Genomic DNA, 23,186 nt, shown 5'->3' on the forward strand with positions numbered 1-23,186 from the left:
CGTTTCCAGCTGAGAAGAGCCCAAACCCCAGCCTGTTGTGTCTGTGTGGCTCTCTGGCCCAGCTGGCCTGCGTGGAGCCCTCTCGCCTGCAGTCCTGGCTCACGCGCATGACGGCCACCCCACCAAAGGACTCAGAGCAGCTGGAAATCGTGCAAGAAAACCGACAGCTCCTGCAGGTGCTCACCACTCACATTGTGCGTGACAACAGCCAGGTGGGCGAAGGAGTGTGCACTGTCCTCCTCAGCACACTCATCCCCATGGCAACAGACATGCTAACCAATGGTGATGGAACAGGCTTTCCTGAGCTCATGGTCATCATGGCCACACTTGCCAGTGCTGGACAGGGGGCCGGCCACCTACAACTTCACAGAGCAGCTATCGACTGGCTGACTAGATGGTAAGAAATAAGTTTCACTGCATGATTTCTTTTTTTAGCATCAGTGCGAGGGCTGAAGTTACCAGAAAATATCTCCATAAAAGGACTCTCAAAATCATTACCATGGATTGAGAGCTGCTTTGCATTATTTTATTTTGCATTATTAAATTATTATTTGCATTATCAAGCAGTGACACAATCTTAAATGTATGAATATATCTTTGTATTTTTCTCTGCAGCAAAAAGTATTTAACACAGAAGAATGTTGTGGAAAAAGTCAGCACAAACTTATCCCAAGGAAAGGTACGTTCTTTTTTTTCTTTTTTTATTTATATCATATATTACATACGGTAATATATTTTGACGTCATTCAGGTGCAATTTAAATACTGTGTTTCATATTGTGCATTTCCAAAGTGAGTTATTTGCATTTTTAACCACTTTCTGTTGATAATTGATGTGCACTTGTTCCGTTATTCAGCACGCCAGCATGCTGGAATGCTCCTGCCACATTATCTCCTATCTGGCTGATGTGATGAACGCCCTGCGGCAAAGCAGTGGCCAAGGCACCACAGCACTGCTGATGGAGGGAGAAGAGAAGGCAATGGAAGTGGACTCTGACTGGGTGGAGGAACTTGCAGTAGAGGAGGATGATTCCCAAGCAGAGGACTCTGTGAGATCTCAACCGTTTTTATTTATCCTCTTGTTACAGAACCATATATTGTAAATTTGCAGTATACATACCTGAGCAATACAATGCATTGGAATTATTGGTGTGAAACAAAGTCCAATTCTTAAGTTTTTTACTTTATAGAAAAGCCAATGTATTACACAAGTAAGACTTCTGATTATTCTCAGGAGTTTATAATATGAAAATACAACAAAATGTTGCATTAAATCAAAAATAACAGTTAACATATAATGGGGTTTAACTTCACAATAAGTTCCCAACGCTGTGTGTGCTGGGTCTAAATGAAAAAAAATCCATCTTAACTTTTTTGTCATTATTTTACAGGATGAAGACTCTCTCTGCAACAAACTCTGCACATTCACCATCACTCAGAAGGAGTTCATGAATCAGCACTGGTAAAGAAAAATTTGTTTCCTGTGATTTCAGTTTTATGTTTGACAAGGCACTGTTTTTTTTTCTTTAATCATGATCAAGTAAAGGCATCCTTAGCAGGTCATAGGCATTTGGTTCAAATAAGACTGTTGCAGCTGAATATATATTTGTAACACATGAGCCTTTTAATAACTGAGGATGGCTATAGAGAACCTAAAAATAGATTTACATTAAACCAAAAAGTGTATTCTCTTGTTAAAATGCTTTTATCTAGAAACATGCAGTTGACATTCTATTATTACCAAAGTATTTATGTAGTATACAGTCTTACCTTGTTCCTGTTCATTTTACAGGTACCACTGTCACACCTGTAAGATGGTGGATGGGGTAGGTGTGTGCACAGTGTGCGCCAAGGTCTGTCACAAAGACCATGAGATCTCCTATGCCAAATATGGCTCTTTCTTCTGTGACTGCGGTGCCAAAGAGGATGGCAGCTGCCAGGTGAGACCGAATACCTCAGGTCATCATGGGAAGAGAACAACAGCGGTAACTTTGGCTTGCAAGTCATTCCCCCATTGACTTCCATCCAGTCATTTCATTTGGTCAGGGTTATAGCTAGCCCACACATGTGGCCAGAAGAATCAGAGGAATCATGTTATAAATGTCTGTCAACGTTTTGTAAACTGAAAAGGCGAGCTTTCCTAGTTAATCTTAAGTACTTTTGAATGTGCATGTGATGATGAACAAACCATTAGCTACATGTTAACTTCAGTTTACTGTTAGATTTGTAAGAAGTATAATAGGCCTTTTGCATTCTGTCTTTGTGTTTACATTATTTATTTCCTCTGAATCAGTCTTAAGTTTACAATAGTTCTGTTCAAGGAGATAAAGTGAAAGTGTATGGTATTAGCATACAGCAAATTCCAATTATCATTGTAGTTAAAAAATGTTCCAGTCATATCAGGAGTCTTGTCACTCCATGATTTTTGGAGGCAGTTTAGATAGTGTGCCTCCCACCAACACAATCTCTCTGACTGTTCTTTTGGTTATTTTTATACTCCACAATGTGGAGGAGCTAGCAAAGTAAAAGACAAAAGAAGGCTATCCTAATTGTAGGGAAGTTTTGTATTTGATGTGCTGCCATATTAAGTTGTATATGCATGCACATATCAACAATGGTGCTGCTCTCACTGCTCTAATTTGTGTTATGCTGTCCACAGGCCTTGGTCAAACGCAGTCCCAGCAGCGGCATGGGCTCCACCCTGAAAGAATCTTCTGCGTTCCAGAGTGAGCTACGTATGCCCGACAGCGCTATCCGCCACCAGAACGCCTCACCCTCCGACAAGGGCAAGGTCACCATCTGTGATGGCAAACCTGGCGATGAAGACAGACCTAAGAAGAGCAGTGTGTGCAAGAGCATAGAGGGCTGCCAGGAAGAGTTGGTAACACAAGTGGTGAGAAAAAAAAAGTGTTTTTGTTTTACGTTTTAAGTCAGTGTCTGTTTCTTTTTGGGCTGAAGACCCAAATTACTTGACATTATTGCACACCTAAAAACAAAGGGTACTTATTTATACATGCACTGCCCCATACATTGTGTTACTCAAGCTTTTGGCTCTTTCTCCTCAACAGATGGGATCGTCCACCGCAGCAGTCATACTAGAGATGCTTATGTTTCTCATGGAAGCCATCCAGACCAACTTCCAGCAGGCATCAGCAGTGGGAAGCAGCAGCCGGGCTCAGCAGGCACTCAATGAACTGCATACTCAGGACAAAACTGTGGAGATGACTGACCAGTTAATGGTATTAAGACCTTTACAATTTGGAGTGATTAATTAATTCCTCAAAACACAATAATTTCTATAAATCCTGCCATAAAACCATGATTTATGTACTAAATTGTTTGTACATTGCTGCATTTTTCGAGGTGCCCACGCTCGGCTCTCAGGAAGGAGCTTTCGAGAATGTGAGGATGAACTACAGTGGTGACCAGGGACAAACTATACGCCAACTCATTAGTGCACATGTCTTGCGCCGTGTTGCCATGTGTGTTCTGTCTTCACCCCACGGCCGCCGCCAGCACCTTGCAGTCAGCCATGAAAAGGGAAAGGTGAGCTTCACAAACCAGGAAACTGAATCCTGTAAGGGCCTAGAGGTTAGAGATTCAAGCTTGTAACCGTACTGAAGTGCCCTTGAGCACGCACATCTACAATTTTGAATTTAATACTTTTTCTTCCCCACAGTTTTTAGGTTATAAATAAAATACATTTATGATATACATTTAATATGGAATTTATTTCTACACTCTTTGCATTTCTGCTTTTTTTCTGAATACCCAATAACAATTTTTTATCTTCTGTCTTGACAGATCACAGTTCTGCAGCTATCCACGCTTCTGAAACAGGCTGATTCGAGTAAGAGGAAGCTAACACTGACCCGCCTGGCATCGGCTCCAGTCCCTTTCACTGTCCTCAGTCTCACAGGCAACCCTTGTAATGAAGATTATCTGGCTGTGTGCGGCCTCAAGGACTGCCATGTACTCACTTTCAGCAGCACAGGCTCCGTGTCAGACCATCTGGTGTTGCACCCACAACTGGCCACTGGCAATTTCATCATCAAAGCTATTTGGCTACCAGGCTCACAGACTGAACTTGCCATCATCACCGCTGACTTTGTCAAGGTTTGTAATAAGAGATGCGTTTGAAGTTCTTTAATGATTTGGGAGGACACTCACATGCCCTTCATCCATGGGACTATTATTATTCTGCTTTTTGTGTGATAATAAAACACTTTTGTCTCTCTTACCAAACAGATTTATGACTTATCAGTGGATGCCCTGAGTCCCATGTACTACTTCCTGCTCCCAAGTTCCAAGATACGTGACGCTACCTTCCTGTTCAATGAAGAAGGGAAGAACATTATCGTCATCATGTCTTCAGCAGGTTACATGTACACCCAGCTCATGGATGAATCCAGCAGTGCGCAACATGGCCCTTTCTATGTCACCAATGTCCTGGAGATAAACCATGAAGACTTGAAGGTTAGCGGAATGTGTATTTAGGCAATTCAATTATTCCTTCAAAAAAGGTTTACACAATTGTAAACCCTCCTGTGCAGTCATGCTGTCAAATTGATTGATGTTTACAAAACCCTTGAAAATGCTGAGGGATGAAATCAATATTGAGGTAAATTGTTTCTCTGTAACTCCAGGATAGCAACGGACAGGTGGCCGGTGGTGGTGTGTCCGTCTACTACTCCCATGTGCTTCAGATGCTTTTCTTCAGCTACAGCCAAGGAAAGTCCTTTGCTGCCACAGTGAGCCGCAGCACCACCGAAGTGCAGAGGCTTTTCCCCATCAACGTCAAAGGGTAACACTTCTTCCAAGCCATATATGGTCTCTTCACTTCCCTGCCACCACACTGGGTCTTGTGATTGTAATCGGCCTAATCTCCTGCCTTCTTTAGATCTAATGGCGGCAGCAGTAAGATATCACCCGCCCTGTGCCAGTGGTCTGAGGTCATGAATCACCCAGGCCTGGTGTGCTGCGTACAGCAGACAACGGGCATCCCGCTCGTCATCATGGTCAAGCCAGACACCTTCCTCATCCAAGAGATTAAAACTCTGCCTGCTAAAGCTAAGGTGAGGGCTGATGTAAAGGAAAATAGTAAAAAGAGTATGTACACAATAAAAGTGCGCTGAAAAACAACTGCTTCTCATCTGTTCCACTTCAGTACTGTATTCCCAATTTTCTGTCCCATTCTTGTTAAGTGGTCGCAAAACATTTTCTTGACAGAAGTTGTGGTTGCCATTTTATTTTCTTGTGCACATATGTAGAATGCATCTGCATACGTAGAGCCCTGGTTGTAATGTACACAAAAACAAAAACACATTAACTATCTGCAAGCCAGTCCAAAGCTTTATGTCAAGTCTGTATTGAATAATAAATAGACCCATATACAAAGCTTTTTTTTAATGCATTAATTGTGAAATCATGTACATGATTCCCTAACACAAGTGTCAGTCGTCCAGTCCTATTTGGCTTCTTTTAAATTTAAATTTGCTAAAGTTAAAATTAACTAATTTTCTCTTTTCTCCCAGATCCAAGATATGGTAGCTATTCGACACACGGCCAGTAATGAGCAACAGCGTACGACCATGATTCTTCTCTGCGAGGACGGCAGCCTGCGGATCTACATGGCCAATGTGGACAACACTTCTTACTGGCTCCAGCCCTCGCTGCAGCCCAGCTGCGGCATCAGTATCATGAAGCCAGTCCGCAAGCGCAAAGCTGCTGCTACTAGTGAGTAGAGTGAAGTGAAAACATTTTTTTCAATCACGTTTATACTATTCAAGGGGATGTTTATTATCAATTTCTGTTTAGTACATTCAGTACTTTCTTAGGATCATTCTTAATGTACACATTAGACTAGGGGTCGGCAACCTGAGGCTCCAGAGCCAGATGTGGCTCTTTGGCCTCTCCATTGTCCAAAGTCAAAAGAAAATTATATGGAAATTAATAAATGGTATTTGTCTTCAATTAAATGCTCCTTCATATTGTTGTAGTGATTCTTACATTATCTAATTGTAAAAAAAATATATGTACCCTATAAACAGAAAAAAAATATGTATTTTAGTCAACTTAAATGTGCATCATAACCAATGCCCATCTGGCTCTTCACCCTATCCTCTAAATCTTGCCAAACCTAGCTATAAAAGAAAATTCTCTGAGGAACATAGTTGTCTTTCACTGCCAGTGCTTCTCGCTTAGTGCTATGCTTGATCTGCTGCTAAAAAAATTAGCAAATTACTTTCAGTATAAGGTTTAAAGATGCAGCTCCGAATGCGGCACTTCTTTATCTTTTTTTGGCTAAAAATGGCTCTTTTAATGGAAATGGTTGCTGACCCCTTAGACACATATTACTTAAAATCAGAAAGGTGAGGGATTGTGTTTTCAAAAATATACTTTCACACAAAGTATATACTGTGTGCCTAGCAAATTATTCAAATTTTAATACAAAGATTTTACTTTGCTTCCAGCCACCCGGACCTCCAGTCAGGTGACTTTCCCAGTGGACTTCTTTGAACACAACCAGCAGCTGACAGAGGTGGAGTTTGGTGGTAATGACTTGCTGCAGGTCTATAATGGACAGCAGATCAAACACAGGCTCAACTCCACTGGGATGTATGTGGCCAACACAAAGGTATGGACATTTTAATAAAAATGATTCTGTGTTAGAAAAGATGCAAGAGACTGCTTTGCTTTTTTCCTTATGTAGTGAATTGCTACTGTCAGTCATATGTGGGTTTGTTTGTTTGTTTTAATAGTAAAAGCACAAAGTATAGTGTAGTAGTGGTTAAAGGATTATAAAACATAATGGTCTCATTCATATCTGGTCTCATATTCTAGTAAAGGTTCCAAAGTACTCTGCTTTACTGTATATATGTATACCCAGGCATGTTAATATAAAAGTCATCTGCCAGCACTTGCATGCATATTAAACATGTTGGTTCCATTTTACTATTAGACAAATTAAACCATGACAAATGTTGTGATTCTCGTTTCCTCCTAGCCTGGGGGATTCACTGTGGAAGCGGTCAACAACAACAGTTCAATGGTGATGACAGGAATGCGAGTGCAGGTGGGCACTCAAGCCATTGAGAGGGCTCCTTCCTATGTGGAGGTCTTTGGCCGCACCATGCAGATAAACCTGACAAGAGCCCGCTGGTTTGACTTTCCCTTCACCAGAGAAGAAGCCCTGCAGGCAGACAAGAAGCTCTCCATCTTTAGTAAGAGCAACACTGTGCAGTGATTGTTATATCTGGCTACTTGTTGTTAACCTCACCTCTGGTTGTATCTTCTATTTAAGTCTTTCTTTTCTTTTTAGCTTGTTGATGTAAGTTACAGGATTGAACAAAAAAGTGACCCTCAAAGCACGCCTGTAAATGTTGAATGTGCATGAACTTTGCATCACAAGTCAGTGTTTTTTGCTTATCCTTCCAACTTTTCAGTAAGATTAGTTGTGGGAATTGCATCACTTTTGAAACTACACTGAAGGACCTAAAAAGCTGCATGTTAATGATGTTTTTGCAAAACAGCAGAAGTAAAATGGTTATTTTAATCTCTGAACCCACAGAACAATTAAATAATAATGAGCCTAGTGCTTTTTATGCTACAACCAACCTCTAAGCAACATGGTTGGTTTGAGTATATAAACAAGGGATAATTATTTTTTCTGAGTTGTCCCTTTACTTTGGATCCACAGGAATTTTCTGCAGGCTGTTTGGAAACCATCTGCTGATGCATTTTTGTCTTTCTGTTCTCTTTAAAGTCGGAGCATCTGTTGACCCGGCTGGAGTCACCATGCTTGATTCAATCAAGATTTATGGTAAAACCAAGGAGCAGTTTGGCTGGCCTGAGGATCCACCAGAGGACTTCTCCTCTGCCTCGGTTAACAACGTCTGCAGTCCCAACCTCAACCAGGGCAACGGCACCTCTGATGGAGACATCGCCACCCCAACCACCACCAGCGGCACTGTGCTGGAGAGGTATGAGTTTCCACTTCAGGGTTCAAGGGTCAACACAAGTTAACATTTACACTTCTCAATCCTCTGTAGTTCAGTTAAGCACACTAGTGTGATTATTTCTTTGACTTTTGAATGCCCTAGATTGTCACTTTTATAATAAAATATATTTGATACACCATCAGATTTTGTGATACTGTTAATACATCTATCTTTATCATACTTCTGTATATTCTTGTTTTATGATAATTTTAAGGATTTCATTAGATTTTTGCTTAAATGTGTTCCTTTTACAATGTATATAGACAAAATGTATAAATACTGTGATAAATTTTATCCATATCGTCCACTCCTAGCATACCTTCCTCCTTCATGATTCCAGTGCTGTAGTCTTAACAATGGGGGTTGGGTTCTCGTAAGAGTATTTAGTGCATGGCTATCGTGATGTCATCTTTTCTTGCATGCTTCTCTTTTGTTCAATGAATCATTTAATTTCACTTGTTTCTTTCTGTGATCCTCACACTTTTGTTTTTGTTCTTTTTCTTTTGCTCCCAAAAATACAATAAAAAGTTGTGAAACTGAGTCCTTATCGACCTTGGACCGGTTAGTAACTGCCCTTTCTCTGCTTGTTTGTATGGTTTTGTGCACGTGTGCCAGTTTGTGTGTACATGCCTGCGACTGTGAACATGTCATGCACCATCTCCACACTTGTGCAACAACAACAAAATAATTTTCTTTCTTACATTTATTATTGCATTCAGTGTTGTTTTTGCATTTAGATCAGCAAAGACTGTAACAGTCTGAGATTTGCTTTCTTTTGTTTGAATGGTTAATTTAAGGCCAAATCTGCAGTAGCAGCTGTGTTAATCTTCTTTCTTCATTTTAGGTTGGTAGTCAGCTCCCTTGAGGCTTTGGAAAGCTGCTTTGCAGTAGGTTCCTCCAATGAGAAGGTAAACCGACAAAGATTTTATTGTTTGTTGCTTTAAAAAGAAAATGCAGTTGAATGAAAAATCCTGTGTTAAACTTCGTTTTCTTTAGGGAGCATTGTTGACTGCATGTCTTTAAATCTGTGTAGGAAAAGAATAAGGCTGCAGCACTGGAGTTGGCCACTCTACTGCTGTCCATGCCGACCCCTGCAGGTGTGCAGCAACAAACCAAGGGACTTCTTGCCAGTCTGCACACCAGCCGGACTGCCTACCACAACCACAAGGTAAAAAATGCTTCCTTATCATTTCTCAAAAATTAAATGTATAAATACTGAGTAGTTTGAACACAAGTACTTTAAGGTGTTAAATGTTGAGAAGTAATGCAACACGTATCTTCCTCCGTCTTATCAGGACCAGTCCTTGCTGAGTAACGCAGTGCAGTGTCTGAATAGCTGCAGCCGTGAGGGAAGGGAGCTTGACCCTGACGTCTTCCAGAGGCTCGTGATCACTGCCCGCTCCATTGCAATAATGAGACCCAACAATTTGGTGCATTTCACAGAAACAAAGTCATTGCACCATGACTCTGGTAAGAGGTCATTCTGCTAGTGATAAATGTTACCCAAGGCTAGAGAATAGCAATTTAAGTGTAAATGAATTATATAGTTACACAGTTACTTTCCATAATAATTTCATGACATGAAATTATGATAATGTCAAAAGAAGTTCTCCTAAATAGCTTCTTGTTAGAGTCACTTTCCAAATGGCTTTGGAGCTAAAAGTTTGAGATAAAACCCATTCATGTTCCTGTCTTGTTAACCCAGAAATGTCAGAGGACGGGCAAAAACATCTGGATGGTGAAAGCTGTAATTTCATCACGCAGCTGATGAATAACTTTTGGAAACTCCATGCCCTAAAACCAAAGAATGCATTCCTTGCTCCTGCTTGCCTGCCTGGTAAGTTCAAACATTTGGGCCACAACATTTTGCAAGTCCCTTGACTTACTGTGGAAAAAATATGTAGATAAACATTTTGATTAAAGTAAGTGTAAAAAAAGAGGAACTCAATATTTAAATGACATGGAGAACATTTAAACATGATGTATATGTATATTTAACTTTGGTACTGTCTGTTCTGAAAACGAGGCTCCCAGTGTGTGAATGCTTTTCTTCTCCCCTAAGGCTTAACTCACGTGGAAGCAACAGTGAATGCCTTGGTGGACATCATCCATGCATACTGCACATGTGAACTGGATTACATCAATGTAGCCTCCAAAATCTACATGCAAATGTTACTGTGCCCAGTAAGTATAGTACTTCTACTGAACACTAGCATCATAATTTAAGACATTTAGACAGACTGTCATCAGGTAACCTTTCTGGAATTGAATTTCAGGATACAGCTGTGAGCTTTGCATGTAAGCAGGCTCTGATCAGAGTGCTGCGACCAAGAAACAAACGGCGACATGTGACACTTCCGTCTCCCCCACGCTCAAACACACCCATGGGTATGTTTTCACAGGCTTTTTATGCACATTTTCTAAGTATAAATGGTATGTTACTTGAGATTTTGTGGAGTCTGGGTATTAAGACTTTGAATTGTTATTGTTTGGTTTTACAAAGCATGAGGTTTTTCACGTCAGATTCTATGCCCACTCTGTGTCATAAAATGGACTGAATGTGTGAACAAATAATTAAAACATCTGTTGAGGCTCCGTTGTCCACATGTTTATTCATTTCTGTAAACCTCGCTGGTTGATTTCCTTCATCAGGAGACAAGGATGATGATGACGATGACGATGCAGATGACAAAATGCAGTCGTCAGTGCTGACTGGAGGAGAAGAGGGTCGACAGGAGAGTCAGGAGCAGAGTGAAGTCGACCACGGGGACTTTGAGATGGTGGTGAGCAAACGGGCCTAATTAAGTCTTTTGGTTATTCTGACATTGCTCTTCCTTTGAACTCACTCTACAAGGGGAAAAGGAATAGCCACTGACAGGGGTTCTTGCTTTTATGGCATATGACTTACACTTCAAATATAAGCGATGCATGTTGAAGATAAATGTAAGAGCTTTTGTTACTCTGTCTCTTCAGTCAGAGTCAATGGTCCTGGAGACAGCAGAGAATGTCAACAATGGAAATCCATCTCCTCTGGAGGCTCTGCTGGCTGGAGCTGAGGGTTTCCCGCCCATGCTGGACATTCCTCCAGATGCAGATGATGAAACAATGGTAGAGCTGGCCATCGCTCTCAGCCTTCAGCAAGATCAACAAGGTAAGCAGCCAGAAAATACAAAATAAACCAGTGACTTTGTGTTACTGAGACCTGCCTGGGAGTCCCTTTCTAAATCCAGAAACGCTCCCTGTCTGTTTTCTCAGCTGCCCACATCACAAACTAGAAAAAATAGGCTCAAAACTAGGTACTTTTCAACCCTATTTTCCCATGTGTCCAAGTGACTGATGGGACCAGCTATTATGAAATTGGTTCGCTATTGAGCAAGACCGATGCAGCCGGTAGCCACAAAAAGGCTGCAATGTATTCCTTTGGTGTTGGTGAATGAGGCCCAATTGTTGTCATAGTTATGAATTGTGTAATGTTTCACCCTTAAATTCATTTTGGTTTTTGGTCATTGTTGACCTTGAATGGCTGACCAAATCTTAATCAGATGAAGCATCACTTAGGAGAATAATATTTTGCTAATGTAATACACATACACATTTTTCTACATTTGTAGGCAGTAGCAGCAGTGCCCTTGGCCTTCAGAGCCTTGGTCTGTCTGGCCAAGCGCCAAGCTCCTCTTCACTGGATGCTGGCACCCTTTCAGACACAACAGCATCAGGTAACAAAAACGGCTCTCTGATAGTATGTACTCAGTAAGCTAGATTTTTATATTGAAAAGGTCACTGTGTCTAGTCAATTCTTAAAAGAAAACATTAAAATAGTTTTCTCTTAGCTGCATGTGCTTTGTGACCATTGATTATATTCCACCCTGAGGCTCTTATCCTTTGCACATATTGTGGTCTTAGATTAGTATTTTAAAATTGAAGTGGTTGTTTATTCTCTTCTCAGTCTGTCATGTCTGTAGGTAGTAATAATTTATAGTAATGCCCACAACAGGATAAACAGAAAAATAACCCATTAACGTCAGTTTGAAGTGTTTTGAATGTACTGAAAGTATTAACTAAAATCCTGGCCAGATGACTGCGGTGTATTTGCTGTTACAGCTATTGCTATGATTTCAGCCCCGGCATCAGATGATGAGGGCAGCACAGCTGCTACTGATGGCTCCACGCTGCGGACCTCCCCAGCTGAGCACGGCGGCAGTGTGGGCTCAGAGAGCGGAGGCTCTGCTATCGACTCTGTAGCAGGGGAGCACAGCGGTGGGTCATTTCAGAACACAACCGAATGAGAGATAGAATAGCCTTTATTGTCATTGCACAGAGTAACAAGTACAAGTAGAACAAGATAACCTACTATTCTTTTAATGCCAGTCTGATATTTAAAATGTTATATAGGTCTGAAATTAAAAAAAAGTATCTAAAATCCATACAGATATCAGCCTGTATAATGTACTGATTTATAGACCGTTTAAGCCTTTTAAAGTTTTAATTTTCTGATAAAACGTCTTCCTCTGATAATCTTCTGAATGCCGTATTTTTAAGATTGCAGATTAATTATACATGGTACCTTGTCCAATATTCCTCCATACCTCAGTTAACCTTAAACTATGTTGTAAATGATGTTACTCATTAAAATCCTGTATTTATAATTTTGAGGTATCAGGCATTTTGAAGAAGCACACATCACTTTTTCATTTAAAAATGAAACCTTAACACTTACTACATAATACCATATTCCAGTTTGCTTAGTGACATTTGCTCATGCATGTGTTTGTATAGTGTCAGGACGCAGTAGTGCATACGGGGACACAACAGTGGAGGGTCACCCTGCGGGTCCAGGCAGCGTGAGCTCCAGCACTGGCGCCATCAGCACCACCACAGCCCAGCAGGAAGGGGAAGGCTCAGAAGGAGAAGGAGAGACAGAGGGAGACATCCACACCAGCAACAGGTCAGACATCACGATTGTGAAGCATGACTTTTATATTAAGCAGGAAAGCTGAAGTTTAAGCTCTGCTGACAGTGAACATCTGCCTGTGGCCTAAGGGAGGAATGACATTTTGGAATACATTTACTTTTGGGGAGCATTAGAGGGTCTGCATAAATAATACAATAATAATAATAATCCTTAAACTCAAAACTGTCTCATCACTTGTAATGTTTTACCTTTTTTATTTTGTGTCTCTTGTCAGGCTACACATGGTTCGTCTTATGCTCCTGGAGCGTCTGCTTCAGCACCTTTCTCAGCTCCACAACGTCGGTGGTGTCCAAGCCATCCCTTACATGCAGGTGATCCTCATGCTGACGTCTGACCTGGATGGCGAGGATGAGAAGGATAAGGGCGCCTTGGACGACCTACTAGCACAGCTCATTGCTGAGCTTTGCATGCACAAGAAGGTAACCACAGTCTCCTTGTGATAAATCAGGTTTAATGTGTCATTGCTTAACTTAATCCATATTATTCCTCCACAGGACGTTTCCAAGAAGAATGAGCGTAGCTCCATCAATGAAGTTCACCTGGTCATCATGAGACTGCTCAGCGTCTTCATGTCTCGAACCAAGTCTGGCTCCAAATCCTCTTCTGAGGTACATCCTCATCCTTTTCTTAATGCTCATCACTAGAGCTTATTACTTTAATGTCTATTTGGAATACAGTATTGTTAACAGCAAGTGCATAAACAATTGTAGGAGGCACTATATGAAATTGTGTTAAACTTGATTCAGATATCATAGTTTGTTTAAAGCCAACTTAAGATACCCATAGTAGGCTCTTTTTATGACGTGACTGAATGTCTTCATGCACAGCTTTTTACCTCTTCTTGAGCATTCAAAAATAAGGTTGCCCGACATTGTTAATCATAGCATGTGCATCCTCTTTCTCTCTTCCAGTCATCCTCGCTTATTTCGAACGCCACAGCGACTGCCTTGCTCAGCCTCGGTGCTATCGACTACTGTCTCCATGTGCTCAAATCACTCCTGGAGTTCTGGAAGAGCCAGCAGGGTGAAGAAGAACCTGCGACCACCAGCCAGCTTCTCCGGCCACACACAGCCTCCTCTCCTCCAGACATGAGCCCTTTCTTCCTGCGCCAATATGTCAAGGTATCAGATTTTTTTTTAATACTTTTAAAAGTTACTTTTGTATGAGAAATGTTAATGTGGACTGACGGTGGTTCTCCTTCAATTAGGGACATGCTGCTGATGTGTTTGAAGCCTACTCCCAGCTGTTGACTGAAATGGTGCTGCGGCTGCCGTATCAGATCAAGAAGATTGCTGACACCAACCCACGTATACCACCTCCTGTCTTTGACCACTCCTGGTTCTACTATCTGTCGGAAGTAAGCAATTGAGTGTATTATTTATGTAACTGTCTTTTTCACCATCAACACAAGATATAGACATAGATACAACCACTCAATTCTGTCTCCCATTTCTCTTCAGTATCTGATGATTCAACAGACACCGTTCGTCAGGAGGCAAGTCAGAAAGCTGTTGTTGTTCATCTGCGGCTCAAAGGAAAAATATCGTCAGCTGCGGGATCTGCACACTCTCGACTCCCATGTGCGCAGCATCAAAAAGCTCCTGGAGGAGCAGGGCATCTTCCTCCGAGCTGGTGTGGTCACGGCCACGTCTGGCTCAGCTCTACAGTATGACACACTCATCAATCTGGTGAGTGTCTTCTGTCAGTAAGAAGACTCACACAGAACTTATTTTGTCTGCTGTTCATCTGTATAAATAAATATAAATAATGTTTCTTTCATACTACTTTTCTACAGTGTTTTTGTCTTGCATGTAAGTTGACATAAAATGTTCATATAGTCCAGTATTTACTAAATTATTGGTAATATTGCTTTTTTGTGTTTTGTGACAAAAAGCACCAGCTGCTGTAAAGATTTGGTTATTTAAAACTTTCTCTGCTTAAGTGTAACTTGATTCTTTTGGTGCAGATGGAACATCTGAAAGCTTGTGCTGAAATTGCCACTCAGAGGACAATCAACTGGCAGAAGTTCTGCATGAAGGATGACTGTAAGTTGCTTCAGAACAGTTTTTGTAACTAGAAACAGCATTTTAAGGCCAGTATGTAAACATACTTTGTGTCTCTTTTCCCTCCCTTTGTCTTTCTCTTCCCTGTCCAGCCGTGTTGTACTTCCTGCTTCAGGTCAGCTTCTTGGTGGATGAGGGCGTTTCCCCTGTACTTTTGCAGCTGCTCTCCTGTGCCCTGTGCGGCAGCAAGGTGCTGGCCACCTCCTCCTCCTCCTCTTCTTCATCGTTCTCAGGAGGAGGCTCCGGTAGTGCTGGACAGGCAGGAGCTTCTCAGTCCTCGCAGAGCAAGTCTTCAAGTAAAAAGAGCAAAAAAGAGGACAAGGAGAAAGACAAAGAGGGTGAGGCAGCAAAACAAAAACAGAACAGAACATCCCCTGTTTTAGTCTAGTTTTTCTTCTTTCTGCTGGGATATGCTTTAACTCCCACCCAATGAACCTCAACATAATATTTGAATATCAGAAACGGACAGTAAGTGTTACTCCTGGATTCCACTGGATGCGTAACGACTCCGACAGGGGTCTGTCCGCAACGGCTGCGTATCTACGCAGTCCGTCAACACCCACCGGATCCGTCTGTGTCGGAGCTGTTGCGGACAGCAGAGTCCCGAGGACGCACGAGATCTCGCGAATTCACGCCTAATCAATTGATATAACTGGAAGATAATCAACATCTCCTCGTTAATGACTGGAGACAAATCCAGCGACTCCGTCTTAACGAGCGCTAACGAGGTCGGCCGGCTTGTTAACGAGCCGGCCGACCTCCTTAGCGAACCCGAGGTATTTTATTTTGAAAATATACCGGTGTTTTATTTTGTGTCTGTGCAAGACTTCCTGTCCCGAACGATCTGCTCTGTGCTGAATTTATGCGTAGTGCTCCGTCGTCCGACAAAAATAGAAGCTCTGCGCAAGTGTTGCGAGGGCTGTCGGATGGCCCTGCGTGGTCGGACTCATTACGCAGCGGATCTGCAGTCGGTGGAATCTCACACATTGATTATAATGGGTGCGTAACGGCTCCGACGACGGATCTGCAGCCGTTACGCATCCAGTGGAATCCAGGCGTTAGTTTTTTGACTGTGTTGTATCTCTTTGGGCTGTCCACAGGTGATGGAGTTGGCAGCCAGGAGGATCAGCTGTGTATGGCTCTGGTCAGTCAGCTTAACAAGTTTGCAGACAAGGAGACGTTGATCCAGTTCTTGCGCTGCTTCTTACTGGAGTCGAACTCATCTGCTGTCCGCTGGCAAGCCCACTGCTTGGCACTTCATATCTACAGGTACTACATATAACATAAAGAGACATAAACAAATAATTCTAGTCCCAAACACAAACCAAAAGTGAGCATAGTTTATGCAAGCCAGCCTCTTTAAATGCCCTTTCTAAAAAGAGACTACCTAGACCAGTTTTTAGACTCGTGTGACTGTGAGTTGTAGCAGCCATGAACAAACAATAGAAAGAATGTGTGAATTCAAGACTAGAAACATTGTTCAATGTCAATCTTTTTGTAGGAACTCCAGTAAATCCCAGCAGGAGCTGCTGCTGGAACTGACTTGGGCCATCTGGCCTGAGCTGCCTGCGTATGGCCGCAAAGCTGCCCAGTTTGTCGACTTGCTTGGATACTTTTCACTCAAAACCCCTCAAACAGAGAAAAAGGTTTGTTTGATGCCCTCGTGGGATGAGATGTACTAATTTAAGTATTGTAGAATCTTATTGGAACTATATTTCTTATTGTTTGTACTTTGTACTAATTTTTGAGCCTCGACTGGTGTTTTTGTCCTTGCATGACCTTGTAATCTCTTCTTTCTGTATTTGACAGAAAATACCTGCATGACTTGCAAGAATGCCCAGACTTTTCAGTTAATAAATTATCTAAATGATGGTTTAGAGCTTATTTCCTGGATGTCTAAGCCATCCGCAAAACAGCTGTGGCAATGTTAAGACTGCAAAGTCTATTTAAAATAGTTTTAATTGCTTTTCTCCTCTGTTCCAGCTGAAGGAGTATTCCCAGAAAGCTGTGGAAATCCTGAGGGCACAGAACCATATACTGACGAATCACCCTAACTCCAACATCTACAAGTATGTCTATACAAGCATGCTATGTCGTCAAAAGGAGAATGCAAGTTCAAATTGTAAACACCACATACACAAAAATATACTGATTTAATGTTTTCTCCTGCAGCACTCTGTCTGGTTTAGTGGAGTTTGATGGATTTTTCCTGGAGAGTGACCCGTGCTTGGTGTGCAACAATCCAGAAGTTCCTTTCTCAGTACGTGCAACACATTAAGTGGACACTATCTTAAGTTTGCATCTTGTTTATATTGGCAGAATGTATCCTATAGTCTTTTTTCAATCAGATAATACAGGTGTGACAGATTTAGAATGCTTACCTGTATATCTGATGATATCTGGACATTTTCCATGGTTTTCTTGATTATAACCAAAATCATTATCAAGAAGACCATGGAAAATGTCTAGATAGCAGCTCTTAAATTAAACTCTTATGAGCTATTTTTGTTGTTATCATTATATTTGCCCAAACAAATGTACCTTTAGTTGTACCAGGCATTAAAATGTACAAGAAATTGAAGAGTGTGGTCTAATAATTTTTTCCATGACTGTATAGAACACTTGCCATAGGGCCTTTCTAAGACCCTAGTGGCACAAACAGTCTATTGTTAAACATTGTCTTGTGTGTCCTCTGTTTGTCCTCCAGAATATAAAACTGTCATCGATCAAAGTGGACACCCGCTACACCACCACACAGCAGGTCGTCAAGCTCATTGGCAGCCACACAATCAGCAAAGTCACAGTGAAGATCGGTGACCTCAAACGCACTAAAATGGTCCGCACCATCAACCTCTACTACAACAACAGGACAGTGCAGGCCATCGTGGAGCTGAAGAACAAGTATGTTTTAACAAAGAGCTGCCAGTCGGCCTCTTCTTTTTCGCTAATTGTGCGTCCCTAATAGTTAAAAATATAAAACTGATACAAAAATAAGATGGTGGCCACTCAAGAGTTTCAGTCTTGTGTACCCCAGCATATAAAGTAGAAGCTTTCAATTTACGTGTCTGCTTTCAGGCCTGCTCGTTGGCACAAAGCAAAGAAAGTCCAGCTGACCCCAGGACAAACGGAGGTGAAGATCGACCTTCCTTTACCCATCGTTGCATCCAACCTGATGATCGAGTTCTCAGATTTTTACGAGAACTACCAGGCCTCCACCGAGACTCTGCAGTGTCCACGCTGCAGCGCCTCTGTGCCCGCCAACCCTGGCGTGTGTGGCAACTGTGGCGAGAATGTGTATCAGTGCCACAAGTGCAGGTGAGCAGCAGGTTTCCACTACACGTCTCTGAAAATATTTTGGAAAATGATGTTCATGATTGAAGACATTGAAGTTGATTGTGTTTTAAATTGTTGTTTTTTTGCTGTCTATTAGGTCTATCAACTACGATGAAAAAGACCCCTTCCTGTGCAACGCCTGTGGTTTCTGCAAATACGCCAGATTTGACTTCATGCTATATGCTAAACCATGCTGTGCTGTGGATCCCATTGAGAATGAGGAAGACAGGAAAAAGGTCAGCAGACACTATTGTGTGTAAAGGAAAAGACTTAATCATTGGGTTTGTCCAAAAGAAAAAACAGTTAGCAGGTCTGCATCCGTTCTACACTGTTCATCTGAATCAGTACATCTCTTAATTTTTAATGTGTTATTTCCCTGCAGGCTGTGACCAACATCAATACCCTGCTGGACAAAGCTGACCGGGTTTACCACCAGCTGATGGGCCACCGGCCCCAGTTAGAGAGCCTCTTGTCAAAAGTCAATGAGGCAGCACCAGAGAAACCACAGGTCAGTCACTAGATGAGGCTGAAGAGTAGTTTTTAGGCTAATGCTAGATGTTGGATAATAAATTGATGTGAAGGAGACCTCTTTGACCACATTTTCTATTAGCTGAAAAGTATAAAATGCTCAGATCAAACACTTATCAGGGATTTTATTTAGATTAGTCTTTCCAAAGTCATTTTTCAACAAATGATATTGCAACTGACCAACAGTATTGGCATGGCGGTGATATATATCCTTTAATAAGTCCCACTCAATACTGCCAAAGCTGGAACCTCGGTCATTATAGTTGTAACAGTATTTTTTTTTGTTAATGATTGTATTATTTTGTTTGTTTGTAAATCTTGATTTTAGCCTATGTTTATGTCATTTAATGTGTTCGAGTCTTTTTTTATCATAATATTCTTTCCTTTTCTCACATGCTGCCCTCAGGACGACTCTGGAGCAGGAGCAGGACTCGGTACGTCCTCTGCTAACGTGAACAGATACATTCAGCAGCTGGCTCAAGAGTACAGCGGAGACTGCAAGACGTCATTTGATGAACTGTCCAAGATTATACAGGTCAGAGAGAAAAAGTAATTGTAAAAATAACTGAATTTGTTTGTTTTCCCTGCTCACATATAACTCTGGCCTCTGTCTTTGTTTACAGAAAGTGCTTGCATCTCGTAAAGAGCTCCTGGAGTATGATCTGCAGCAGAGAGAGGCGGCCACCAAGTCATCCCGCAGCAGCAGCAGCCACCAGCCCACCATCACCGCCAGTCAGTATCGGGCCCTCTCCGTGCTGGGCTGTGGCCACACCTCCTCCAATAAGTGCTACGGCTGTGCCTCAGCGGTCACAGGTCACTGCATCACACTGCTTCGTGCACTGGCCACCAATCCAGCCCTTCGGCAGATCCTGGTCCTCCAGGGTCTCATCCGTGAACTGTTTGAGTATAACTTGCGGCGAGGTACAGCAGCCATGAGGGAGGAGGTGCGCCAGCTGGTCTGTCTCCTCACAAGGTATGTCCCTCCCCCATCTTGTGCTTGATTAAGGTTAGGGTTAGAGTTCATTAAAACTTGAGAATCCTTTATAATTTGAATTTAAAGGTAAAGTGTGGTACTCGACACTGTCAGAGTTATGGACAGTCAATTCCACTGGTGCCACACACAATCAAATTATGATATACAGTCATGGAAAAAAATATTAAACCATTGTTTTCTTCAATTTCTTGTCCATTTTAATGCCTGGTACAACTAAAGGTACATTTGTTTGGACAAAAATAATGACAACAACAAAATGATAACTAAAATCATCAAGAAAACCATGGGAAATGGCTAGAAATCAGCTCTTAAATTAAACTCTTATCAGTTATTTTTGTTATCATTATAACAACACAGTTGTACCAGGCATTAAAATGAACAAGTCTAATATTTTTTCCACTGTATAATTGGATTGAAAATGTGCAGGGTCTTTTTTCTTTTTCTTTTTTTTACAATTACTATTTGTTACATTTTAGAAAATCGGTTGTCAGCCATAGTATGTTTAATGTTTATTAAATATCACTCTTTTTCTTATTTTCTTCCATTTTATCCTGCTTCAGAGATCATCCAGAGGCCACCCAACAGATGAATGATCTAATTATCGCCAAGGTGTCAGCTGCCCTCAAAGGCCACTGGGCCAATCCTGACCTGGTATGTCCTCTTACATGACCTACTGGAGGCTGGAGAAATAAAATAACATAATCACTGTGATTCTGATATTAAAATAAATATTTCTGTTGGGGAAATTACGTCTTTATTTAAACAACAGAGCTCCTGGATTTAGTGTTTAACTCTGTTGATGAATTTTAATATGAAGGTGATGTCTGTGTTTCCAACAGGTTAGTAATCTGCAGTATGAAATGCTGCTGCTGACGGACTCCATTTCAAAAGAGGGAGGATGCTGGGAGTTACGATTGCGTTGTGGTAAGCCTGATTTCCTTATCTCATCTACTCAAAAGATGGTGTTTTTTAGATCTGTTTTAGTGTATCAGACTGTGAGGATACGTTTTTTGGGGACTAGCTTATTTCTTAGTCTGATGATTTTTTTTCAGATTCCTGACTTTGGCCTTTAATCCCTTTCTTATCAGTATTTTTGCATTCTTCTGTGTAAGATATTGGTCTCGTAAATAAACAATATAATATATATTAACATCAACCTTTAATTGACCATGATGCTCTGATTAATAAGCTTGAATTAACACTACCTCTAAAGGTTTTACAGTCTCATGTGTTCAGTGAGGTTTCACACAGCCTCGAGTGTGTTCAGGGAAGTCATGTGACTGGTTGCATTTTAGGTCTTTGTCTGATATCATTGTATCTTTCTTGTAGCCCTAAGTCTGTTCCTCATGTCGGTGAATATAAAGACGCCTGTGGTGGTGGAGAACATCACTCTCATGTGCCTGAGAATCCTGCAGAAGCTGATCAAGCCCCCTGCTCCCACTAGCAAGAAGAACAAGGTAAATATGCCATAACTCTCATGGGTTTCCTGTGCCTTTTGAGAGGGTCATAGTCAGTGCAATGTTGTTTTACAAGAAGATAAAAAATAACTGATAACTCAGCAGTTATTTGACCCAAACAGAAATATTAGAGCACCGTTTGCAAGCTGTAATCTACACAAAGAACCACTGAATGCCTTTTATTTGACAAATGAGACACTGTATGTTTCATTTTAAAATATATCAGCTTGGTAATGTTAGAATAAAATATATAGAGGATTTCAGGTACCACTTGTTGTATTATGAGCCCTTACACTACATTATGTTTGCTTCTGGTTTCAGGATGCTGCCATTGAGTCCCTAACCACAGTCAGGCCCTACAGCAATGAAATCCATGCCCAGGCCCAGCTCTGGCTCAAGAAGGACCCCAAAGCATCTTATGAGGCCTGGAAGAAGTGTCTTCCTGCCAGATGTAAGTAATGTGTGTCTGAAAAAATATGAATAGCATCTGTGTGGCAAGATGGCTCTTTTATTGCTTTCAGTGAAATAATGAAATCCCAATAATTCTTTTCACTGATAAGTTGATGTTGATAACCGTAGGCCAGGAAACTGTGTCAAAGCCTCAGGGGAAGACTGAGTTGCGAAGGCAGTACCTGTTGGAGAAGTATGCTTGGAAGTGGAAGCAGTTCATGAGGTCCAGAAAGGGTGAAGGCCTCTTCCCTCGCCTGCTCAAACTCAGCCACAACAACTGGCTGCGACAGGTACTTTTTTTTTACTTGTGTTTTTTTTTTTAAAGGTATTATTTCTGTTCTGCTTGTTGTTCTTAATAGGATCAGAAGTTTACATGTGAATATATTGAAAGAAACAAATTAGGAGCCAGTAATTGTTATTTTACAAACATGTTAAAGCAACTTGTTAAATAAAATTGTTGACTAAACTTGTATTTGTCGCAGGTCCTTTTCACACCTGCCACTCAGGCAGCTAGACAGGCAGCTTGCACTATTGTGGAGGCACTAACCACAATCCCCAGCCGCAAGCAACAAGTCCTGGACCTGCTCACCAGGTATGACCCTAAAACTGAAAACCAGCAAGTCAAACAAACATCACATTATATTATTAGGAATGTGCGCACTTTAAGATATCCTCGGCACTAAAAGTTACTGTATACAGTATGTTAGTGCATGCAATGTATTGTAAGTGATAACAGAAAGACGTGGTGGCAGAAAACCACATGCTTCTTAGCTTTACTGAGGGTTTACGGAAGTCTCAAGCTGAATAAATGAAAGCTGTCAAAATAATCAACTAATGTCAACAAAAGGAAAGTGTGTTCTGGGGACTCAAAGTATTTTGAGTGCTTAGAGTCTAACTGTTTCTGTTCTGACCTGGCTTGGGGTTAAATGACTCTCACTGTATGTCTTTCAGTTATCTGGATGAGTTGAGTTCAGCTGGAGAGTGTGCCGTGGAGTATCTGGGTCTGTACCAGAAGTTGATCAAGCCAACACACTGGAAGGTTTACCTGGCAGCCCGCGGAGTCCTGCCCTACATCGGAAACCTGATCACCAAGGTAATGGCCTCAAAAGTTCTATATGCGTCACTGGTTTCCTTGAATTACATTCTTTGAAGGAGGTGACATTTTATTTCAAGATTATAGCCAATATGGCAGTATGGCTCTCCAAATGTCAATACATACTTTTGTCAACATATCAAATAAAACTGTCTCTTTTAATGATCTTTTTAATTACTTTTTCAGGAAATTGCCAACCTGCTGGCTCTGGAGGAGGCGACACTGAGCACAGATCTGCAGCAAGGCTACGCCCTCAAGAGCTTGACTGGTATGTTGGTCTCAATCCAGTTAGATTGA

At 41.4% G+C, this 23,186-nt stretch overlaps 1 protein-coding gene across 5 annotated transcripts in view; it reads left to right on the top strand.

Annotated features, from left to right (window-relative positions):
- Positions 1-23,186, top strand: part of ubr4 (ubiquitin protein ligase E3 component n-recognin 4) — a 51,772-nt gene that overhangs the window by 20,122 nt on the left and 8,464 nt on the right. Inside the window, exons 32-84 of one of the 5 annotated variants that reach the window (XM_059333618.1) lie at positions 10-397; positions 616-679; positions 857-1,048; positions 1,391-1,461; positions 1,792-1,984; positions 2,659-2,892; positions 3,068-3,238; positions 3,363-3,545; positions 3,804-4,115; positions 4,248-4,475; positions 4,646-4,803; positions 4,900-5,074; positions 5,534-5,735; positions 6,473-6,636; positions 7,006-7,222; positions 7,765-7,981; positions 8,528-8,560; positions 8,844-8,907; positions 9,033-9,167; positions 9,295-9,469; positions 9,705-9,836; positions 10,062-10,183; positions 10,276-10,387; positions 10,652-10,782; positions 10,973-11,150; positions 11,611-11,715; positions 12,119-12,256; positions 12,776-12,944; positions 13,186-13,390; positions 13,466-13,579; positions 13,883-14,092; positions 14,179-14,328; positions 14,432-14,659; positions 14,938-15,016; positions 15,127-15,372; positions 16,135-16,303; positions 16,536-16,680; positions 17,018-17,103; positions 17,207-17,294; positions 17,742-17,935; positions 18,110-18,349; positions 18,465-18,603; positions 18,750-18,875; positions 19,302-19,430; positions 19,519-19,868; positions 20,450-20,540; positions 20,729-20,813; positions 21,219-21,346; positions 21,668-21,797; positions 21,926-22,086; positions 22,279-22,388; positions 22,748-22,889; positions 23,076-23,157. In XM_059333618.1, the coding sequence (XP_059189601.1) occupies positions 10-397; positions 616-679; positions 857-1,048; positions 1,391-1,461; positions 1,792-1,984; positions 2,659-2,892; positions 3,068-3,238; positions 3,363-3,545; positions 3,804-4,115; positions 4,248-4,475; positions 4,646-4,803; positions 4,900-5,074; positions 5,534-5,735; positions 6,473-6,636; positions 7,006-7,222; positions 7,765-7,981; positions 8,528-8,560; positions 8,844-8,907; positions 9,033-9,167; positions 9,295-9,469; positions 9,705-9,836; positions 10,062-10,183; positions 10,276-10,387; positions 10,652-10,782; positions 10,973-11,150; positions 11,611-11,715; positions 12,119-12,256; positions 12,776-12,944; positions 13,186-13,390; positions 13,466-13,579; positions 13,883-14,092; positions 14,179-14,328; positions 14,432-14,659; positions 14,938-15,016; positions 15,127-15,372; positions 16,135-16,303; positions 16,536-16,680; positions 17,018-17,103; positions 17,207-17,294; positions 17,742-17,935; positions 18,110-18,349; positions 18,465-18,603; positions 18,750-18,875; positions 19,302-19,430; positions 19,519-19,868; positions 20,450-20,540; positions 20,729-20,813; positions 21,219-21,346; positions 21,668-21,797; positions 21,926-22,086; positions 22,279-22,388; positions 22,748-22,889; positions 23,076-23,157 (8,490 nt within the window). The remainder of the gene's footprint in view (positions 1-9; positions 398-615; positions 680-856; positions 1,049-1,390; positions 1,462-1,791; positions 1,985-2,658; positions 2,893-3,067; positions 3,239-3,362; positions 3,546-3,803; positions 4,116-4,247; positions 4,476-4,645; positions 4,804-4,899; positions 5,075-5,533; positions 5,736-6,472; positions 6,637-7,005; positions 7,223-7,764; positions 7,982-8,527; positions 8,561-8,843; positions 8,908-9,032; positions 9,168-9,294; positions 9,470-9,704; positions 9,837-10,061; positions 10,184-10,275; positions 10,388-10,651; positions 10,783-10,972; positions 11,151-11,610; positions 11,716-12,118; positions 12,257-12,775; positions 12,945-13,185; positions 13,391-13,465; positions 13,580-13,882; positions 14,093-14,178; positions 14,329-14,431; positions 14,660-14,937; positions 15,017-15,126; positions 15,373-16,134; positions 16,304-16,535; positions 16,681-17,017; positions 17,104-17,206; positions 17,295-17,741; positions 17,936-18,109; positions 18,350-18,464; positions 18,604-18,749; positions 18,876-19,301; positions 19,431-19,518; positions 19,869-20,449; positions 20,541-20,728; positions 20,814-21,218; positions 21,347-21,667; positions 21,798-21,925; positions 22,087-22,278; positions 22,389-22,747; positions 22,890-23,075; positions 23,158-23,186) is intronic. The other 4 variants (XM_059333619.1, XM_059333621.1, XM_059333620.1 and 1 more) reach the window with 4 other exon arrangements.

The sequence above is a fragment of the Centropristis striata genome, chromosome 5 (assembly GCF_030273125.1).
Source record: "Centropristis striata isolate RG_2023a ecotype Rhode Island chromosome 5, C.striata_1.0, whole genome shotgun sequence".
Taxonomy (NCBI): domain Eukaryota; kingdom Metazoa; phylum Chordata; class Actinopteri; order Perciformes; family Serranidae; genus Centropristis; species Centropristis striata.